The 22,655-nt window shown below is 41.5% G+C and overlaps 1 protein-coding gene across 3 annotated transcripts; it reads left to right on the top strand.

Moving 5' to 3' along the window:
• The first annotated feature begins 659 nt into the window (after positions 1–659).
• On the top strand, positions 660–21,594 carry MCOLN2 (mucolipin TRP cation channel 2). Of its 3 annotated transcripts, none has more exons than XM_066325140.1 (14): positions 660–745; positions 3,989–4,148; positions 6,200–6,373; positions 9,895–10,039; positions 10,547–10,634; positions 10,764–10,860; positions 11,314–11,413; positions 12,878–12,993; positions 14,081–14,230; positions 15,565–15,666; positions 15,815–15,937; positions 18,306–18,512; positions 19,474–19,589; positions 20,842–21,594. In XM_066325140.1, the coding sequence occupies exons 1-14, from the start codon at positions 696–698 to the stop codon at positions 20,876–20,878; spliced, it is 1,665 nt and encodes a 554-aa protein (XP_066181237.1). In that variant the 5' UTR covers positions 660–695; the 3' UTR covers positions 20,879–21,594. The 3 variants fall into 3 exon arrangements, with proteins under 3 accessions (XP_066181237.1, XP_066181239.1, XP_066181238.1); XM_066325142.1 differs by lacking the exon at positions 660–745 and adding an exon at positions 886–917; XM_066325141.1 differs by lacking the exon at positions 660–745 and adding an exon at positions 1,070–1,130.
• The last annotated feature ends 1,061 nt before the right edge of the window (positions 21,595–22,655 follow it).

Raw genomic sequence — 22,655 nt, 5'->3', positions numbered from 1 at the left:
GCTGACACAATGCTCTTGCAGCTAATGTTAAGAAACTGCATATGGATGTTTGTCTGGGCTTTTGTTCCTACTTCTTCCTTACACAGTGTGACCACAACCAAATAAAGCATCATCTGAGAGCATTATGTAAGAATCCTGTGCTGCCCATACCCACTGTGTGGGCAGGTAAAGAGCTCAGTTGCTGCAATGATGCCTCTTATGAGTCTACATTCTGTTTTGAACGCCCTAGTTTGGAGTAACTGCAATAAACCACATTCTCTGAGGAACTAAATACCCCTTGATCTGCAAAACGACCAATTCTGTAGTAGCCAATCTCACCTGCAGTCTTCCCTGCATGTTATCTCCGTGTCTACAACTACTAGCTGGCAGGAAGGTAACTACTGTTACCACAGAATCAGAGATTATGCTGAGTTGGAGGGGACTCACAAGGATGATCCAGTCCAACTCTCAGCCCTCCACAGGGGACATTCCCATGGGCGACAGCACGCGTCTGAGAGCAGCGAGCCCTGCTCCTGCCGGCGGATCCCGCGCTCGGGGGCAGCCGGACCGCGGCCGGGCGGCGCGGGGCACGTGGGCGGCGGGCGCCCTCCTCCGCCGGGCCCATAAAGGCGGCGCGGCCGGCGGGGCACGGTGCGGGGCTTGGGCCGCTCCGCCGGAGTCCTGCCCCGTGCGGGCAGCGGCCCGAGCCCGGGGCCATGGAGATCCCCCTCAAGTCCCTCCCCGGCGGGCGGGCCGCCCACAGCGGGTGAGGGAAGCGGGCCGGGGGGGCGCGGCGCCGAGCCCTCGGGTCAGCCCGCCCGGCGGGTCAGGGCGCTCCTTCGCCGGCGGGCGCGGGGCGCGGGCCGGGGGCACGGGGAGCGGGCACAGGGAGCGGGCACGGGTGTCGCGGCACGCTCGTGTGGCGGGTGCTGCACAAGGTAGGTCCTGCCCTCCGCCCGGAGGCTGGCTGGCCGCGGAGCGCTCCGTGCGCGCCCCGCTCCTCCCGCGGCGGCCGGGCGGGGGGCGGCGGTGTGACCCCTGCGCTGGGGCCTTTCCCCGCCCTTTCTGAGAAGCGCCAGGCGATGCCGTCCTCTGGCAGAGTGCGGAGCTTAGTAGAGATCGGGGAGGTGAAGCTGGGGTTGCCCAGGCTGGTATGTAGAACTCAACTCAGTGATGGGGGTTTTTTTCCGCGTTTTTTCTCTTTCTTGCCCCCTTAGCACCCCATCGTTCTCGTTAATAGCTCTTCAAGACACAGTAGATAAATGTTGCTGATACGGAGCTCTGATGGACACTGTTAGTATCGCTACAGTAGTGAGTTACTCACTAAAGAAAGTGACAGCGCTCACTTACTAAGCGCATTTTACCCGCCTGATTCGAGGTTGCTTTTTCTGCTGGGTGAAGAGCTGACTACTACAAGTGTATTTCATAATAGGTAGCTGTAAATTGTAGTCCTGACAGTTGAATCCTCTTTCTTGAGAACTGTCCTACCAGCTACAGCAGTAAAATGTTGGTTACAGTAATGCAGCTGTTAGAATTGATTTAATAACAGTTAAAATAGATGAGACACATGACACCTGGGTGTGCACCTAAGCACGCGTTAGACACACTTGGTCTTCATTCACAAAAACATTTGGTTGTGTCAGACTTCTCAAAACACGGTGTGGAAAGCCCTTGAGTGGTGTTAATTACGCTAGTGTGTCAGAATTTAATTGCTTCATTGCTCTGTCTTGAGCTGGGTAGTTTCTTTCAATTAGGTTTAGGTTTTTAGGCTAATGACCCTGTGGCAGAACTGGATGGTTTGTTATAAATATGGTAAGTCACTGGTAATCTCTTAGAGCTTTTGAACTTCTTTGGTGCTTTGGTTGGAGGTCCTAGTTCTGCTGATTTAGTGTAGTCTATTTGGATGTAATTTTTAATCTATTCTAGAAATGAATGAATTGAAAAACAGTTGATATATTTCACCTGTTGCCCTGTTACCTGTTTAAGAAATTAATTATTTTTTAAATACTACACCAGAGAATGCCTGTTTTTTATTGGAAGACAAACTCCAATAGTGATACAGGCTTGAATCTTGGCTCTCTCTCTTAAGCTAGAAAATGTGTTGCTTTCTTTGACAAATTTCCTGCTCATAATTTTTCCAGTTAATTAATAAAGGGAGCTAAAGACACCAACAAAAATAATCCCTAGCCACAAATGAGAGTTGTGTAACGGTGAAAGTGCTGTTCTTAGTCAACATCAAGTTTTTGGACTAGCTGTAAGGTCTTGGTACACATCTTTGAGTAAACCATTGTTTTTCATGGTATGTATTTGAATATCACAAAAAAATAATGTTTGTTTTAGGGTTTGCTGTTTGATTTGGAGGGGTTTGGCCTGTTTGGTGTGTGTGTGTTTATTTGTTGTTTTGTTTTGTTTGTAAATATTTGTTGCTTCTACTATGCTTTTACTGGAAGCTTAGGGGAGGATTTTGCTGAAGTCTTGGAGTGGTTCTTATGTCATACCTTCATGCTTTAAAGCTTGACCAGATTTAGCTGAACACTGTTTTCTTCTGTTTTCTTTCTGTTTATTTCTTTCTTTCTTACCTCCTCCTATCACTTTCACTCTGGGTTAGCTCTTGTTCACTGTTTAGCCACAAAAATGCTGCTGCCTGTTGGAGAGAAGCTGGTACAGGAGCAGTGATGTCTTTGTGTGTCAATGCAGGATTGAAAAATGTATGTCCCTGTTTCCTTAATCAATGCTCACAACTGTGATTATGACATGCTCTTCTGTCAGGTGTGTTTACATCTTTCAAAGTTTTTGTATCTTAGGTGTTACTAAAGTTGACTAACTTTAGTAACACTATGTTTTTATTGTAAGCTTAAATAGGAATGCTGCCCACGGTTTCTTTTTCTTGGGAGCTTCCCATGTTTTTCCTGCCTCACAAACCGAAATCATCCTGCCTCTCATCATCTTCATGGAAAATTGATTTAAGCCTGTGTAGGAAAGATGACTTTTGAGCTTTTAACATTAAAACAGGCTTTTTGTTGTTTTCACTTCCTCTTCTGAAGAAACACCATGATATCAGTTTTACTGTGCTTCTTTAACTGAAATTTCTCTTCTTGTGGGACAGCTGGCTCTAGCAAATAAAATGTGCTTTGTGAGCTGCAGTTTGAGCTTAAATATCTGTGCACTTCAGACCGGTGAGGACACAAAAAGTAAAAATGAAAAAATATTACAAGTACCTGAAAACTTGGAATTGATGCTTTCAGTTTTGAGTTCTCAGATAAAATGTTATCCTTTATAAAATTCAGACCATTGGGAATAATATTCTGAATGGTAAATGGGACTGATAATCAGCTGGTGTCAGATATGATCCTCTTAACATGTAAAGAGAGGAAAAAAAAGATGACAAATTTGGTTCTGATCTGTGTGTGAAGTAGGAAAGTTACAAAATTTATGACACCGGAAAGCAGGGTTGAAATGATTAGGAGATGGGGAAAGCTTTTTCAATGTCCCTTTCAGCTGAGAAGGAGAAACTTAAAACAACAGTCCTCTGGACTTAGTCCTCTGAGTTTTACGTGCCCAGGTATTTCAATAAATAACTGCCAAGGTATTTAACCCTTGAAGCTGCATGTTCATAGCAGAAGTGTGTGTGAAGCCTGCTCTGGTTTAATCTTTAAGACACCTTTTTCTTCTGCTAGAATGTGGTTACTCAGACAAATATGTTTATAGTGGTGTCTCTTTGTTTCAAATGGATTTTTAAGAGCATAATAGCAAGTCTACATTTCTTTCTATTAGAGACCTTCTTATTTAATGCCTGTTAATTATATCTCTAAATGCTGTGGTTTAACAATATGTTTGAAATGGTTTTTAATGATGTGATCACAGGGAAATATTTTTACATTTCCATAAAATAACCCAAAAGCTATTTTGGACCTTTTATGTCATGTGTTGATCTGAAGTGATACTGCAATGAGGAAATAGTGTGCTAAAGCATTCTGTTTGTTTCTAATTAATATGTTATTTGTGGCAGAAATATGATGACTCAATCAGATTTAGATCTAAAAGAGAAGGCTTTGAAAGAGGATTTGAAGTTTTACTTCATGAATCCATGTGAAAAATACAGAGCAAGACGTCAGATACCATGGAAACTGGCTTTGCAAATTTTGAAGATACTTATGGTTACAACACAGGTAATCATCTGTTTTTACTCTTAAAGAAGCAATGATGTGCAAGAGTAGCAGGCCTGTGCTTCTGGGCCTTTAGCATCCTTGGTGTTTGTTAACTGGCTTGAACTTCCCACTTCAGTCCATAAAGAAAACATACTATGAAAGGTGTTTCCATGAGGAAGAATAACATAAACTACAAAAGTCTCCTGGAGATTTCTGGGGCAGTGTTTGACCAGATATTTTTGCCATTTTTGACATAATACTTTAAAGCGAATTACTCTTCCCACTAAGTTCAGCACTGTCCTCAGGCTTGTTTTCACAGTATTGCTTTTTGTTACATTCTTAGATTAGTTTCACTGGACTATTTCAAATGTGATATTTCCTGATATCTAATCTGAAAATTAAAGTGTCCATGTTCAGTGTAGAGATGCTATGGTTTCTGATGATGATGGGATAGCTGGGCTGCAGGAATTGGATGTGCCTCTTGCTTCTGCCATCAAATAATGCATTTGAAAAGTCATGTACTGCTTGATACTAAGAAGAGGGTGGTTGTAAACTGTGCTGGTATCACAGTGCAGTTGGTTATTTTACAATCCTCTAATTGTGACTGCGTGTGGATGGAAGCAAAATGGGACACACACATAGGTAGAAATTACGGTTTCTGAACCTTTGAAATGCAAGACTGCCATATGACAGTTTGCAAGAGCAGCTAAATATCCCTGCTGAGTTGTGGGATCCCTGGTTTGTGTTTGAGTTACCTGCTATGAATGAAACGAAGTACAACCCCAGCTCGTGTGTGCTGGTGTTCTATTGACCATGGCTGGCTCTGGGGTCTGGTCTCTGCTGGTGCTGTGCCCAAATCCTGACAGGCCTCTCTCTGCAGCAGGAGTGGGATGGAGTGGTTGTTTAATTAGCTAAAGCTAATTAAAATAAATGAATTACACTAGTGCTGGCACAACTGTGACCTGTAGAGATAGAGCTGGTGGAACAGGGATTGTAGTGAAGTGTGTGAGGGAGGGAGGTGGTGAGCAGCGTGAGCACAGTGCAAGCTGAAAGGAAGAGGTGCCCTGGCGTTCTTTACTGGCAGCTGCACCTCATATGTGGGTTGTTCCTCCTCCTTCGAACACAGGACAGTAAACTGTGCATGTGAATGATGATACAAAATACAACTTCACATGTCTCTGAAAAGGTTCAGTACTGCCATCTTTCCTAACCTACAGACTTTGATTTTGGGGGGTGATTTTCTGTCTGCTGCCCAGTCTCCCACTATCCTTTGTGAGCTGAAAGGATGCTCTGCTGCTTGGTTTTCAAAGGGCACAAGATTTTCTGGACTGCTGCTTGAGACTTTTCTTCTCAGCCTTTGGTTTTGCTCAGATGTCAGGCAGATAGCTGGGGCTTCCAGGATGTTTCATAGGCACCGTAGCTGGGATATCCTCCTGCTGCTGTGCCTATGAAAAAGCTCTTGCTGAAAAACCAAGCAGTTTCTAGACTCTGTTTATTTTCCGTGGTGGTGGTGGAAATGGGCACATCCATACGGCAGGGGAACATGTAGTCTTCAGTAGTAACTCTGCTGTTTGCTGTTCCTCTTGTTATAGCTTCCTTAAGCAGCACCTGAGTCAGGCAGGTGATATTTTTTATTGCTGCAGGGTCTCACGTAGGTTTGCTGGAATCCTGTGCTGGAGGTAGGAAAGGTGCAGGAATTTGTCTATAGCAAAGCAGATCATTCCAGGGGTAGCAGGTTGTGCTGTTATGTTAGCTTGTCTGCCATTTGCATCCTCCACAAAGGTTTTTGCAAATCTCAGTTGGAGTTGTTGGTCCATGATATCTAGAACTGCAAGTGATATAGCTGTCTGTTCAGGTGCTGCACTAAGAGTTCTGCTTCACTTACCCTGCATGTGATAACCTTGGCTTTGGCAATCTTATGCCATTAGTTAACAGGTTCTCAGCTCCTGCCAGCAGAGTTACAGCATCAGGCACCTGTCTGGTTTGTATTTATTGTAATTTAGTGCTCATTCCAAAATGCTACTGCTTGACCACTATTCAAAATTCAAATCCATTTTTTTTTCTCTTGCCAGCTTGTTTTTTTTGGTTTGAGTAACCAGCTGGTGGTCTCATTCAAAGAGGAAAACACTGTTGCTTTTAAACACCTATTCCTGAAAGGCTATTCTGGAACTGATGAAGACGACTACAGCTGCAGTATATATACACAACAGGATGCTTATGATAGCATTTTTTATGTTATTAATCAGGTAGGTGTGAGTGTGTGTTTATAACTGTGTTAAGGCTGCAGATACAGCTACAAACTTCTGCTAAGTTTCTGATTTTCTGTTTCCATTCTTGAATTTCAGTTTGGTATTTCACTTGATCAGTTTAGATAGGGTGTCTTGAAATTTGTGTTACAGCTGAATTTTTGTCTCTTGGAGATGAATCCAAACCAGAAGTTTACTCAGGTAGTTCTTAATACCACAATCCAGAAAATTTGAAAATTGGTCATCTTTCATGAACTGGAATCTTGGTTTAGGTCTTACTTTGAAGATATATGGGCCTGAATATAACTATGCATGCTTTTAAAAATGTCCTTGACAGCTGTCCTGAATTGCAGCTTTGTAGTGAGGGCTGGAGGCCTCAAAATGGGGAATATGGTACTTAGGAGTGTAGAGGCATTCACCCTGGTTAGGGATGGTGTTTTAAAGAACAGTCCCTTTACAATTTTCAGAGAAAATGGAATAAACCTAGGATGAAATTTTGTAAATGTTTTTGTATTTAATATTAACACCTTTGGAAGTCATGAGATGAAAGACTCTGGAATATGGAATGTCTCTTGCGTTGGGAATGATGATAAACCCAGAAATTATTAACGTTGAATGAATTAAAAGTGGCTTTAAACCACCTTTCACTTTCACTGGCCTTGGCACATGAGCTCTGGCACCTGGACTAAAGCAGTGTTGCCACTGCAGCTGTGTTCAGCAGCATCTGAGAGTTGCACGGCTGTGAATTGCCAAAGCTCACTGTCAATCACTTGTGGGGCTTGCTGCTCTCCTGTCTTCTCTTGTAAGCTACAGCAGAGCCACCAGCAGATCAAGTGTGCTGGACAAGACCTAAGACTCTCATTCCTGGCATTTTAAATGAATGGTGAAGTCGTTTTCTCAATCTTTCTTTGAACTCTCCATATTGCCACTGTTTCTGCAATAAACCATGCTTACTTTCTTATTTTTTTCTTCCTTGCTTGCTTTGTTTCACTTTCCTTCTTTTGTAGGCACTAAGACTGAGGTGAATTCCAGATTCAAGACAATAGAGAAATAATAGCTTTATATCCTCAAGAATGAGCCAGGCATCAGAAAAAGGTCTCTTCATAAAATGTCTGTGTGGTATAAATGTAGTCATATCCTTTAAGGAGACTTAAATTGTGAAATCTGAGTTCTTTAGTGTCCTGTGTCATTCCTGAGACTTTTATATCATGTATAAGAATTTAAAAAGCATGCTGTCAGGTGAACATTATCACTACTGCTGCCTTTTTTTTTGTTTGTATGTAGAGGGTACCTTGTGGGAAGAACCAATCTAGGTGACTCGTAAGATAAAAGAAAAGCTTTTTTTTTTATTTTGAGATGGGCAGCTAGAAGACATGGGATTTTGTGTTCTGGTTTGTGTTTTTGAAATGCATGGTTGGGTGAGTGAAGCGGAAGGATATGACGTTACAGAAAATAGTAATTGTGTACAGCAAAGCTGGAGCTGTAAAAACCAAATTTTGGCCTTTGTGTAGTATACCACTGGGGATATTTTAACACTTTGGAAAAAAACCCAAACAGACCAGCAACATAAAACCCCAAATATAAGTTTTACACTTGGAAGAGTACACAGGTTTCCCTTGCTTCTCTACTGGGTTCAAGCTGAAGTTTCTATTATGAAGCAGCTGTGTGAAATTGTTACTTTTGTGCTCTGCCCTGTGGCAGAGGCTGTAAGACCAGGATATCCTGCTGCCTGTTCTGCCTCTTCTGTGGCTGTTTGGAAATTTATAATCAGAAATTTTGCTTTTATTGTTTCATAATGTTGTTTGAAAGTGGCATGTGGGTAGCCCAGCACCTCGTGCTGTCAGGAGGGCAGAGCCTGAGAGCACACATGAGTGGGGCAACAGCTGCTGCAAGCAGTGATCTGGAGATGTCCTCAGTGGGATGAGGAGCTGTGACTAACTAACTGCTGTTTCCACTCACTTGATCTGCCTTAGTCAGATATGGCTTCCTTAGCTTGCTCTGAGTTCAGAGGCTGACAGGGTGAGGAGGCCATGCTTTACTCCTGGGCTGTCTAAACTCTGTACTGAAGTGGTACTGCAAGGCACAACTTTGGATAGAAGTGTGGTAGTTTCTGTTGCAGTTCCAGTTGTGCACCTGGAGCGTGTGGTTGTTAATGACTGGTGGGATGTTGTACCTCACAAGATGAGCTAATGGCCACAATGCCCATAGGAGGGGGGAAATAGGATGACAATGAATGATGCATAATAAAGAAATTCATGATAAGATGAAAAGGGACTAATCTTTATCAAAGCCAGCTGAACAAATTTTTGAGTAAAAGGAAACCTTACCTGAATTTCCAGGTTTATTTACTTCAGGCCTCCAAGAAAGCTAAATGCTTTCTTGAGAGCTGACCACTGCTGTATGCTGCCCTGAGCTCTTTTGCTAGGTCACGTAGTAATAAAAACTAATGAATTGCTGTGTGTTTATGCCTTCTTCCCCAAAAGGCCATGGGTCTGTCTGGCTTCTCTTGGTCAGTGTTAGCTCTTGGGAAACTGAGCTGGCAGGCACCTGCCTTCATGGTTAGTCCTTGATCTCCTGTCCTTCATGGTTAGTCCATTGATCAGCTGTAGAGGAGCCAAGAGCTACCAGAAGAGGTGTGCCCTGGGGGCTTGCCTCACTTGTGCGGGGAATGGAAGGTGTGACTCCAGGGATCAGAGGGTGATTCTTGCTTCCAGCAGACACCAAGGCTGTGTGGAAAGTAAGTCTGGAGGGGACTGGCCCAGAATGTAGTTCTTGGTGTTGCTCAGGGCTGATCCATGTTTGGACAATGCTTGGTTTGGCACAGCTTTATTTGTTTTCACTTTTAGTCCTTGTTTTCAAGCGCATCTTGCAAGTGAAGAAGGTGACTTGTGCTGTATTTTGGAGTAAGCAGAAAAAGAATGTACCTTCCTCACTGGCATGTTTTCAGCTACTTCTGTGCCTGTGTAAAGCAGGCAGGTTAAGTTACTTTTGGAGGCTGCTCGAGCTCTCTGTGTGTTCACTGGTTGCTGGCTCTATAGTGAATGCATGGCTTCCCTCTTCTGTAGTGACACGGGGAGCTGCTTTGGTTTTGATCTTGGCGTGGATTTGATAAGAACCGTGACTTGGATCACGTGTACAATGATCAAGTTTCTAGTGGTGTGAAAACTATCCCCTTCATGAGGTGAAGATATCCCTGGGGGTGTTTGGTTAGCAGCAATAGTGCACTGAAGTCTTTGCCAGGCATCTAATTAACAGCTGTCTGACACATGGCTGGTCATCTGCAGGCAGCCCAGGAGGCGCAAGGTTCCCGGTCACTGTGTCACCAGGATGCTGATCACTACTAATTAGTGGCCAGCAGCCTTCTTGTCTGTAAATTGAGGGGGAAGCTTTTATGTAAAAGTAAAGATTTTTTTTTTATTTTAATACCCTGTTTTGATACTTATAACTGAGGTTTCTATTTGCTATCTAATGCAAAAAAAAAAGATGGCTTTCTCTAACTTCTGTTTTTGTTTTTAAACTAGTACAGGCACTTAAAGAACATATCCCTGGGGACACTTGGTTATGAACATGAAGAATCAGGTTTAAAAGTCTGTAAACAACAGTACAAGAGAGGCACAATGCTTCCTTCCAATGATACACTGAACACAGATGTTTCTACTGAAACAGGTACAGTACTGCTGTACTTAAAATGTCTTGGTGTAGAGTACTTAAATTCTATTTCTAAAGCTTAAAACCAATAGAATAGTTTTTTGTGTGGCAATCACAGGAACATTACCATGCTTCTTGCATTGGTTTTTAGTACCTGCCTAGAAAAGATAGCTGTGATTATGAGAGACTCTTCAATCACATACAAATCTTTGCAGTTGATGATGAGGTGGTGTTTTGTTGTTCTTTTTCTTAAACACACCTCTTCCCCCTCTCTGCAGGAGGTTCAAATACAGAATTCTGGATGCTGGTCAGTCTGTACCTCCCATGGGTGGGTGCCCTTAGTGCCTCTCAGAGCTGAGTCCTGGCTGCTAACTGCTCATGAGTTAGTACACAAACCTGCTTCTGACCCCACTAGCTCAAAATTAATGTTTTCCCTGATTGAGACTTGCTGTACATATTGATCAATTTAATGCTACTTTCAGTGTGAAGTTTTTATGATAACATAGTTTCCTCTTGTCTTTCCAGAATGTATCCTTTTAAAGCCAAAGGAACTAACTGGTAAGAAGGCAGAACTGAAGCTGAACTCTTCTTTTTTCAATCTTGAGTTTTACAGGTAAAGTGATGGGGTTTTTTTAAATTATTCCAACTTGTCCTTTCATATTAATATAGTGGGTTCTGATTTGTGCAGTTTGTGTATATTTCTGTGATATTTAAATATATTTCCTCTTTTTCGAATATCCAGGCTAATACAGGTTGAAATCTCCTTCAAGCTGAAAGGCATTGCTCTACAGACAATCCATGCCCGTGAATTGCCTGACTGCTATGTATTTCAAAATACTGTAAGTGAAAATGGGTTGTAGCATTTCCAACACTGTATGTAATGAGAGTTTAGGCTTAGGTGTCATCCTCATATCTAGCCTGCAAAAGAAGCAGGGCCAGTATGTCCTGGCCTTACTCCTCCTTCCCAAAGGCTGCTGAAAAGGTGTTGCCATGGGACCCTGTTGCTTTGTAACATATTCTAGTTGGTAACTTGATAACCTGAGAAAAGGGGACAAGGAAGTGTTCTTCATCTAAAGACTAAGTGTGAAGTTTGGCCTCTTGGAATACTGCTCATTAGGCAATACATGTTATCTACTCAAATTATGTCTACACCATCATTTATGGTGACAACTTTCTTAAAGCCTGCCTGGTCAACAATATTAATGCACACTGTGTCCAAAGCATTTAGCAGGATTTATTTTCTGGCATACAATCTTGCTAGTCCTGTTTCTGATGTAGCTCTGTATTTTCAGATAACTTTCAATAATAGAGCCCACAGTGGAAAAATCAAGATCTATTTTGATAGTGACACTGACATTCAGGAATGCAAAGACTGGCACATATTTAACTCTGGTAGGTATGGTGTGTGTGTGTGTTTACATAACAGCAGGTATGCATCTCCCATTGCTTTCCCTGGTCTGTAGAAGTCTGTCCAGTAAGACATTCCCCAGCCTCTTCATCCCTCTGCCTGTAAAATAATGCAGCTTGCCTAATGCAGTTTGTTATCTCTTGCTAATCAAGAGCTAGGAAATAATTCCTTTTGTGAGGGTGTTGTGAGATTACATGACCATCTCTGCACACCAGTGTGTGTTAGCAGTGAGCTCTACCTGCAAGGAGGATGAATGTTTCTTCACAGATTTTTAATTGTGCTGTTCTGAGATAACTCAATTTAATCCACTAACACTGGATAAATTTCCAACCTACAGCTTTCAATTTTTTTTTCTTCTACCTGATTGAAGCATACTGTTTCTGAAGTTTGTTTTTCATGTTCACTTTTTTTTTTCCTGCCACTGCTGGTAGATTAAATGATGTGTATGAACAAAGGCTGGCATCTGTCATTTATTTCTAGTGTTAAAGCTGGGTATGACAGCTCAGGAATGTGCACTAAAGGCCTCTTAAAGGAATAGTAGCTGTGCAGTAACTGTGCAGCTGCTTCTCCCATGTGTTGACTTGCTTTAAAGGACTATAATAGAACAATATTTTTCAGTGTGCTGTATAGTATCTGGATTAATAAATGTCAAGTGTCCTGCCTTTTCCCTTGGTAAAGCCAACTTTTCTCTGATAATGCCATGTTGTATGATATTTAAGTGGTAATTTATAGGATATTCTGAATAACCTCAAAGTGCCTTGGCTTACATCTCTGTCAAGTAATTTCTTGTGGTTCTCTTTCAACTACTTTTTCCAGAGTAGTTTATTTTGTGTCTAATTACCAGCTGAGGAAGCATGCATAATTCAGTAAAAATGGTGAGCTGATGGGCTATTGGCACAATTAAAAATGAGCGATGCCCTCTATTTCATATAGTTAAAAATGTATGTTACGGAAAAGATAGGGACCATTGATGCGAGGAAGCAAGGGAAGACATCTAATTTGTGTTCACTTGATGGCTTTTAAACTTGTGGATGAAAAGAAAACAGTACAGAAAGTCCAAGAAGTTTCTTATTGCAGACTAAGGTGGAATTTTTTTTAAATTTAATAGTGTTGATACAGACCAAATCTGCATTTCTTTTGCCTCGTGTAGTTGTAATACTGTGGAAGCACAGATGGACAGGTAAAAAGGAGGATACCTATGTTAACATACTCATCTTTGGGTTTATTTTGAAGAACTTGAACGTATTTTTCATTCTTGCGGCCCAGTCTCCATGACTGTCTTGGCTGAGCTGTGTTGAAGATATGCTTGCAGGGAGAATATAGCTTGTAACCCATCTGCCTCTGGGTTGAGAGTATTTGAGTGTGAATTGTTACAAAATGTCACAAAACTTGCATTAAAAGACATGTGAAAAGATTAACCTTAGTGTTATTTCCTTGGCTCTTTACAGTTCTCCAGAAAAACACTCAATATATTCTAGTCTTTGATGGATTTGTCATATTAAGTTGCTTGGCCTCTCTCATCCTGTGCACACGATCCATTGTTCTTGCCTGGAGACTACAGAAGGTAAGCACAGGGCTGAAGACCTTAATGCTTATTTGGTCTCTGCCTTTGTGGCTGCTAGTCTTGTGAAGGGGTACATTTTGAAACATGGAGTATTAAAGTGAGAAAATCTGTTGCAAGATGTCCCTCTTACTGTTATCTCTAGAAAGGATGTGTAGGTATCTTGGTGGACAATTGCTAACTGCAAATAGATTTTATTTCTATTTGTGTAGTGCTGTAATTTGAAGTATTTTGTTGTATCTCTCAATGGGAAAAAAAGATCCCCCTCCGCTCTCCAGGATTTTAGACAAAAACACATCTGAGTCTTTGTGCTGCAAACAGGCAATGTGTCCTGCACCTCCAAGCCACAAATCTTTCTTCCCTGTCTTCAGAGTAGAATTCTCATAGAGGTCTAGTCATAAATTAATGCCGTAATGAACATCCTTCAAAGCTAGCTCTAACTGAAAAAAATGTAAAGCATAGCACACTGTCTAATTCTGGCCATTTTTTTTGTAAACATCTGGCTCATGAGAGTTAGAAGAAGAGTCCAGGGTAGATAGGATATGAAAACACAACTACTTGTTTATCTAGCTCAATATATCCTTTTTGTAGCTTAGAAACAAGACCAAGAGTCAAGTGGACATGATTCAACAGGGGCATTGTCAAACTGCTCTCAGGAACAGGCACTTCACTTTTATTCCTGAGCAAAAAGAGCAAATGAAAGCAGATGGGCAGTGCTGGGCATAGAGGTGATATTGTTTGCTCTAATGGAAATGAGAGCTCTTGCTCTGTAGTTGCATTTGAATTCTTTTTCACTTCTTTAGTTGAGTGGCCTTGCTCTGTTAGAGGTGGATGGAACCCATGGGGATAACAGGCCATGGTTAGGTTAGTGGGAATGGGTTATGAAATCAGATGTTCTGTGGAAAGTTCATTTTCACTGGCCTAAATCCATCTTAAATTTTTTCCTATTAATTTCTGTTGCTATTGAGGATTAACTTTAAACTACTGTTTGAGTGAATACTATAGGAAAAGAGGTTGTGTGGAACTTGAACATTGCCATGTCTTTCATCCAAGGCAACCTGTAACTAACCGTCTAAATGCTTGTCAATAGAGATTTGTGAATTTCTTCTTGGAGAAACACAAGCGCCGTGTCTGCTATGCTGATCGCCTGGAGTTCCTAAATGGGTGGTATGTCCTGGTAATTATTAGTGATGTGATGACAATCATTGGGTCAATCCTAAAAATGGAAATAAAAGCCAAGGTAAGAATTCCGTAGTTCAGCCAAAATACTAATCTTGCTACAACCGTGTGTAATGTGCTTTAACTAGGGGGCAGGTGGAAGTGAGCTATAATAGTCAATAGTCATCTGTTTGCTTATTTTAGTCCATTTCCTAGTGATAGTTTATCTCATAACTACTTTCAGTCACTCTTCCCCAAAACCTTTCAGTAAGACCATGTAAGATATTTAAACATCTTATTTCCTCAGTGCTAAGAACCCTAATCCCACAGGTATGGGGCCTGTGGGTAGACAGTTCCTAAGAGAAAGACCCAGCAATTTGAGTTGTCAGTTCTATAAGAAGTAGTAGCACATACAGTACTGGGAAACCACAAGTCATCCCCTTGAATGAAACAGGGGTCTCGGTGGCTTGTAGGACTGGAAACATGGCTGTCACAGGTTGTTTTCCTGGCAAGCACAGGCACAGACAGTGTCACCACGTGCTCATCCTTAACCTCCCTGTCTGGGCTTGCTGAAATCAATGTGCTTTGTCCAGCTGGCAGCTCTTCAGGAGGCTTTTGGGGTTGGTTTTGTGGTGTGGTTTTTTTAATCTTCAATAGATGTGTGTCAACAATTCGTGTGTTCACAAAACTTTGTGTTCTGGGAAAAACAGAGTAGGTAGTGTGCTGCTTCTGCTTCATGTGTACTGAGGCTCAAAGGGCACATCCCAGAGTGGCCTTCAGAGGAAGCACTTGGGAATCACTGGCTGTAGGGTGAGGTGGGGATTGAGGGTAGGAAAACTTGAGCTAGATGGCTCTCTTGCATTTACTGCAACAAGTACAAGCTTTCTAAAGTAAAGTGCAAGTAAATTTGGTTGTAGTAAAACAATGCTAAGGTTCTGAACGCTGGCAGAGAACCTGTTCAGAGATGTAAATGTATGCAAGCATGCGAAGGGCTGTAGTCCCAAGGGTCACTTTTCATGTAAATGATGGCTCATGTTTTTTTAAATAGTGAATGAGAGCTTCTTTGCCTAACAGCAAATAGTAAGCTTTTTAAACAAAAATTTTGAGTTATTCAATCTAGTTTTGAGACTGTTGTAACCAAACTAAGAGCTTTTTTTGTTCTTCCAGACTTTGCACTTTATGCAAAATTTCAAGAATTTCAGCATAGGCGTACTTCCGCTTGCAGCAGTGTTGTGTTTGCATTATCTCAGTAAATAACTGCAGTTCACATTGATCTAATTTTTGTGATGTAGCAACAGGCTTTCAGTATTAGACTGCCCTGCTTTGTTTGTTAGAACTGCTGGAACTTGAATAGCTGTCAAGCTGACATATCTACTGCTTTGTAATTTGACCACCTGCTCTGTTTGGATCCCTCAGAACCTCACAAGTTACGATGTCTGCAGCATTTTACTTGGAACATCAACTTTGTTTGTCTGGGTTGGAGTCATCAGATACCTGGGATATTTTCAAACCTACAATGTAAGGAGGGAATCAAATGTCTAACAATTAAAGCATATATATATATATATATATATATAGACACACACATATACATGTCACTTTTTTCCAGAATTCTCTAATTTTTTGCTTTTGCCCCCCTTCTTCTTTTCTCCACTCTCATTTGTAGGTGCTCATTTTAACAATGCAGGCATCGTTGCCGAAAGTGCTAAGGTTTTGTTGTTGTGCTGGGATGATCTATCTTGGCTATACTTTCTGTGGCTGGATTGTCCTGGGACCTTATCATGAGAAGGTACAGCAGCAGTATCACTCCTTTTGCAGTGTAACGATGGGAATAATCTCTGTGTGTGTACAGCTCCTAGCCAAATCAACAGAAATGTGTCTTAAATGAAAAAGTCTGTTTAAAAGCTGTAATGTGAACATGAGTGTTTCTCATTCCCTCTGTACCTCCTTCTACCTGTTCCTTTTAACAAAATACCTATTCTTGCTTTTACTGTGTGCTTGAAGTGATCTCCAGCACCAGGCACTTTGGTTTGTCTGGGCCACCTGTGTTGGTCTGTCTCTTCTGCCCTCTTCTGGCAATCCCACTTCAGTTGGGTTAAAGAGGCACTAAATAACTGTGGCTGTTCACTGTAACTTTTTTTTTTAATCTCCTTGGCTTTGGCCTTGTTTTTCCAAATATTTCCAGTGCCATGTAACTTCAGCTCCTAAACTATGACTCATAAAGGGATGGATGAATGTTTGTCTTGTTTGCTTTGCTTCCTGTGTGGGGGTGTGTTGTGGGTTTGTTTGTTTGTTTTCTTAAGGTTAGTATGAAAGTGTGTGCCTGGTATGCCTTTTCTGAGACCTGGGTGCAGGAGTAAGGCTTTGTATATTCTAGAACACAAGCAAAACAAGCCTAAAGCTTGTTTGCTTTTCCTCTTGGCAGATGCTCTATGTGACAGTTTGAATAGAGGCAGATTCCTGCCCCGGCAAGTTCCAAATGCCCAATAACGAATGTCTGATTTGTTATTCTTGATCTCTGGGTGCACGCAGTGTGTATGTAACAGACATGCTGCAGTGCTTGATTCAGCTTCCTCTGCCCCCAGAGCTTGCATTGCTCTGACTTACTGCAAGTCTCTCCTTTGAGCAGTGTAGGTAGTCAGTGTGCACGTTCCAAGTTGATGACAATGCATTTCTCTGTGGGATGTGGGATGCAGTGGGATCCTTTGCCACACTGGAGGCTCAATTGTTTATAACATTATAAGGCACAGCGTAATTACTGTTGTAACTTCCCTGCAACAAGTACATTATCTGAGCCCAAGGGAGGATAGTCAACAACATGCTTATCTATGAAAATGTTACCTCTTACCTAAATATCATGTATCAATGTCAAGGAAAGCAGCTGTAGCTGTGGAGGATTCCCACTCCTGACAGTTCCCCAGTGTCCCACAGGAAGGCAATGTGGCACTGTGCAAGGCAGGCCTGCCCAGGGCTGCCTTCCTGGGGCTCTCCATCCTGAGCCATGCTGGTAAGAAATGGGAAGTCTTCCCTGATGTGCAGAAACACTGGAGAACCCCTTATACTCAAAAATATAGAAATACACCCTCTACTATAGTCAGAGAGAGGGAGTGGGTATCCTGCATTTTGTGCTGTGTCAGTCCGGGGCCTTCCAGGTGAGAAGTCCTTAGCAGGTCTCTCTCTGTGTCAGTGTATCAAAACTTGAGTTGCTCAAAAATAACCTGTGCCATGCTCCCTTCTTTCTGGAGAATGTACTGCCGAGTTTCACAATGGCTTCAAAATTCAATTAAAAAGAATAATAAAATAAGCCATAGGTGTAAACCAGACCTGCTATTCCTATGCACCAATATATTCTCCTTACAAGCTGATACTTCATAACATCTTGTTTTCACTATGGGGACATAATTGTCTTAGTTCATTGGTAATGCACAATGTTTTATTGTGGCTATTAATACATATTGTCCAATAAATTATCATTAAGAAATCCACTTATTTGGAAGGGCAGAGCAAAATGGGAAGTGGGCTTACCTGGTAGATAAAAAGGTTTTAGCCTCAAGACACATTACAGTTTGGGGAAATGGAATTTGGAATTTAAGAGAACTGTCCCTGAAATTAAACCATGATTTTTATACAGGATGTACTCCAGTAGTTTCATAACAGAGCTATAGCTTGTACTTACAGCTCATAGAGGGCTTTCTAAGTGACAGATTGTTAATTCAGTTTAGACCATTTGAGTTCTGAATGTTATTTGATAATGCTGGCCCCTTAACACAGTATTGATTTATTACCTATACTTCAGTGATGCTCCAGAGCTGGGAAGCCAGAGAATGTGGATTGTGTTCCCCGCACACTACCACTGATTTACTGTATAGATCACGTGAATTCACTTTAGCTCTGCTTTGGGAAGTGGAATGATACTTTTCTCCAGGTCTAGAATTGCTTGTAATTCAGGAGCTTTCTGTGGTGGTCAGTTATTGACTGTTCTGCCTGTTGAACATCACAAGTCTATTACTGACATGTGTATTTTGGCCTGAATGTAAAAGAAAGTGTGGTAGCATTTGATTGCCTGGGTTGGCTTTTTTGTCTGCTTTGAGTAAAACTCAAACTTTGAGTCTTGATTGATCTTCACATTCGACTAATAATTTGTACTCATTTTCTAGTTTGAAGATCTGAACACAGTGGCTGAATGTCTGTTTTCTTTGGTCAATGGTGATGATATGTTTGCAACATTTGCTCAAATCCAACAGAAGAGTTCGCTGGTGTGGATGTTCAGCCGATTATATCTGTACTCTTTCATTAGTCTGTTTATATACATGATCCTCAGCCTTTTTATTGCACTCATTACTGACTCCTATGACACCATAAAGGTAAAGCATTTGTTTTCTGTTACACTTCTAATCAGTTTTGTATTCATTCTTGTTAATTACTCAACATCATACCACCTACTATTGGTTCTGGTGTGTGATAAGATTATTAAAATCATTTCGTTTAGTCTCTTGAAAAATTGGAAGGGTGGCTGGGTTTGCTGACATCTCAAAGATGTCCTTTGGCAGGAGTTTGGAAAGGTTCAAGCAGATAACTCTAAAGTCATTTAGGCGTCCAGGCTGCCTTAATGTGCTGCTTGGAAATGTGTTGTTAAAAGGAAATGTCTTCTGAGAGATGCACTACTTCTCGTTCAAGTTAAAATTGTGCCATCCATTTCCAGTATGGAGTGTCTGAAAGTGAACCAAAGTTTTTGGTAATTACCTTCTGTTCTTGACCTGAAGTGCTCTCTGCCCTTTTTGATACTGGGAGCCTCAGTGAGGAGTGGGAAGGCAGATAGTCTGATCTGCAAAGTGGTGTTTTACTGACTCTCTGAGCGTTCCACACACATCAGTTGGGAGTTGTTTCAGTATGCTGAACTTGGTGGTTTTGTGGCACTTCTTCAGCATGGCAATGTTGAATAGTCACACTGGAACCCTTCAAATCCAGAATTAGAGTTCTTAGGGAGAAGGAGCCCAGGGTACTTGTAGCAGCACAGCAGCTCACTGTGAACAAGGGAGAATCAATACCATTATGGCCTGGGAGCACTTGCTTGGCCATATGGGCAGCAAACAAAACATAAGAGAACCTGTGAACAATCTGTGAATTTTCTGTCACTTACCTTGTTGGTGGAACAAAGCAAGCTATGTAGTTTTTCTAGGATGGGAATGGGTTTTTTCCTTTCTACAGCAACGTTGAATTATTGAATCAAGTAATCTGGTTTAACTGTCACTCTGGAGGAAATTTTAGAATGCTTCATGCCCAGTGATTTCTCTTGTGTTGTAAATGAAATGCTTTTTCTTTCAGAAATACCAACAAAGTGGTTTTCCAGCAACAGATTTACATGAATTTCTAAAAGACCATAGCAGTGCTGGCTACAGAAAAGACAGAACTTCTTTTCCATTAATCTGCTGCTGCAGGAGGTCAGTAGGGTGTTTTTAATGAGTATTTTCCTGAGAAGTACAACCGTTACCTTCTCACTGCAAAGCGCTGCTTCACAAATGCTGGAGTATCAAGCACTCAGCCTGTGTAATATTTGGATGCTGCTGTTCCTCCTGTACTTTACTTCACGTTAGATCTTTAGTCAGCTGATGATGCGAAGGGAGCAATTCTGAGCTTAAACATGTTTTAACTGTTATACTCTTATGAAAACCACTATGCAAAAGCTGATGAGAGGACTGTGGAGTATAGCATGAAACTACCAAGGGTCCTGGAGCAAACCAAGTCTTTGCTTCAAACTGTCTGTTTCTAAAAAGCTTTACTACTAAGCTTGGAGTAGTAGCAGAAAGTGAGAGGGTGATTGAGACAGAGGTTCGTACTTAATCCCAGAACTATGCTGTGTCTGAGCAAACTGTTTGAATCCAGAATATTGAAAACACACTGGTGAATGCCTTCTTGAAGGCACTGTAACAGTGGTCCTTCTTAAGGTGGTGATGAGAGATGAGCATCTCATGTGGTGCTTGCTGGTCTGAGAGGTTATTCTTTGAATTCTGTTTCTGAGGCAATGTAACACACCTCTGAAGCCCTGTTAGAGACAGGAGGGATCTTGTCACTGTCCCTAGGCAGTCCAGGATAATCCATTCGTGTGCACAGAATGGTTGTGGGCACTGTGTAAAGAAGCCAGTTTATGGGAGAAGGAACAGACCAAAATGTGAACACTTAATCACAACTGGTGTAACGAATCCCCCTTTAACAGTTGGATAGTTGTATACTTATATACTGATACTTTTGTGAAATGCAATTTTATACTTTTGGTGTACCCTGGAAGAGGGGGACCCCATAGCCAAAAAAGGAACATGTGAGATGGGCAGGTATCCCAGTGGTTGCTGGGGGCACATGAAAATCAACTAGTTAACAAGAATTCCAGCTAGGTCCAGCTTCAGGTTTCACCTGCAAGTCACTCTGCAGAAATCTTAGATTTCTGTGCTTGAGCTTAATAAATACACACCACAGCACGTATACTGTGCAGTACTGAGGGCACAAGCCTGGTAGTTGGAGTGAAAATCTACAGCTTTTGCTGCTGTAGCAGCTTTTGCATCATTGTCCAGTGCAGGTTTTAGAGTTGCATGTGGAAATGGGAGAGCAGAGAACAGAGATCTAAACAGAGCTCCTATGGGTAGATGCTTCCTATTGCATTCCCTGATGAATGGAGAATTGTGATTTTTTTCTTTGCAGACAACAGAGTGATGACAACTTGATCCTTATTAATTGATGGCTGCACATTGAAATTCACACTGATATATGCCAAGAAAGCATAGTCGTACAGAGAAGGGTAGTTCTCCAAGTTGCAGTGGAACCTGCCATCTGGATCTGCCTCCTGAACAAACACATCTTAGCTAATTAAGGCTTTTGGAGGAAGAAAGCTATTAATGTGACAGCAGCTGGCTGACCAACAGGAGACCCAGATGCTGTTTCTGGAGGAGAGATGTGAAGACTTCTGTATCTTTTCCTCAAGTTCTGTCATATTAGAGAAGACTGATCCTTGAGCACTGTCTGTGGAAGCTCTGTTTGCTAATGACCTTGAGGAGGAAGGAAAATGGCCTTGAATCAACTGTTGTTAATAAGAAAAATAATTATGTGAAAATCATAAAAAAATAATCCCGTGTTTAAAAGTATTAAATAAAAAGAAGTCAAGAAGGGAGGAGTTTTTCACTTAACTTGATGTATTCACCCTGTCATTTCTACTTGCACATTTCATTTATTTGGATTAAATTTATGTGAAACGAAAAAGCTGCACAAAAGTGGAAAGTGATTGCTGTTTTCCCTCTTGTGTATCATTTTAACACAAACCACTTATAGGTCACAGTCTTTAACAGCTTTGCTAAAAAGCAGTTTGTTATCCTTTTATCTTTTTTTGGCTGATTTTTCTATTATTTCCACAGTATTGATTTGTACCGTGTCCAGATTAAACTTACTGCTTCAGCTATAGTTAAATACTTTTTTGCATGGTTGGAAATTTTCATGGTAAGCATTATTTGAAGGCTGCTGGAAAGATTTTTTTAGGGGGAGGGGTAAATTGTACTGTTGTATTATCATAATCCAGAGGACAAATTCAGGCAAAAACAGTGCCATGGAATTTTACTTCTATTTCAAGCACTTGTTAATTGGAAAAAAATATGTAGCAACTGAGTGTTGCAGTTGGTTTGTTTGGGTGACGTCCTAACTGTCTTTAGGATGGTCAGCTACAAAGACTTTCCTCTTTACAAACACTTTACCATGGTGTTGTGGTTTAAAAACAAACCAAGTAAGAGGCTCTAAGTCAGAAATAAAATTTAATGAGAAGAAAAGGAAAATAAAATAGAATAAAATAAAATAAATACAAAAAGAAAAATCAGTGACAGAGTCAGAATACAACCTGATCAGGGTGATGGAAACAGTCCAGACGAGGTGGTCTTCTTGAAACAGAAATCTTGTAGAAAGGTCTGGTAGCTCCGGTCCTCTGGGAATCCAGTGGAAGAGGGCTGCTTCTACTGTCCCAAATCCCAGCTTATATCCAGGTGAGAATGCTTGGCTCTTCCCCATGGGCGGAGCATCTCACAATGGGATGATGAGTCATGGAAGAGAGCCTTAATGGCCCATTAAAGAGAGAGATAACGCCCGGAGGGAGTTATCTCTGAGTCATGCAAAAGGCATTGATGGGCCATTAACTGAAGATGGTGATAGAATACACCCTAAACTACAACCCAGGACAATCCACCCCTTATTCTATTACCATCTACAACATGCCTAAATCAATACATTCTTACAGATGAATGCATATATACATACAGAATGAAACCTTACACACTGCTCTCACTTAAAATTAAGTCTCCCTGTGGTACACAACGGGTTTCTCCATCTTTCTGCATTACCCACCAAGTGTAGCCAGGTCCTTGAGCAAAGACAATCCCATGGACGGGTCTGCCTTTGCCTGAAGTGGGATTAATCCAAACACTCTTTCCTAAAATGCCCTTCATGTGTACCACAGGTACTTTGTCTCCATCCACTGT

The sequence above is a fragment of the Sylvia atricapilla genome, chromosome 9 (assembly GCF_009819655.1).
Source record: "Sylvia atricapilla isolate bSylAtr1 chromosome 9, bSylAtr1.pri, whole genome shotgun sequence".
NCBI classification, from domain to species: Eukaryota; Metazoa; Chordata; class Aves; order Passeriformes; family Sylviidae; genus Sylvia; species Sylvia atricapilla.
Note: the sequence above shows the minus strand (reverse complement) of the source record. Positions and strands in the feature narration are given on the sequence as shown.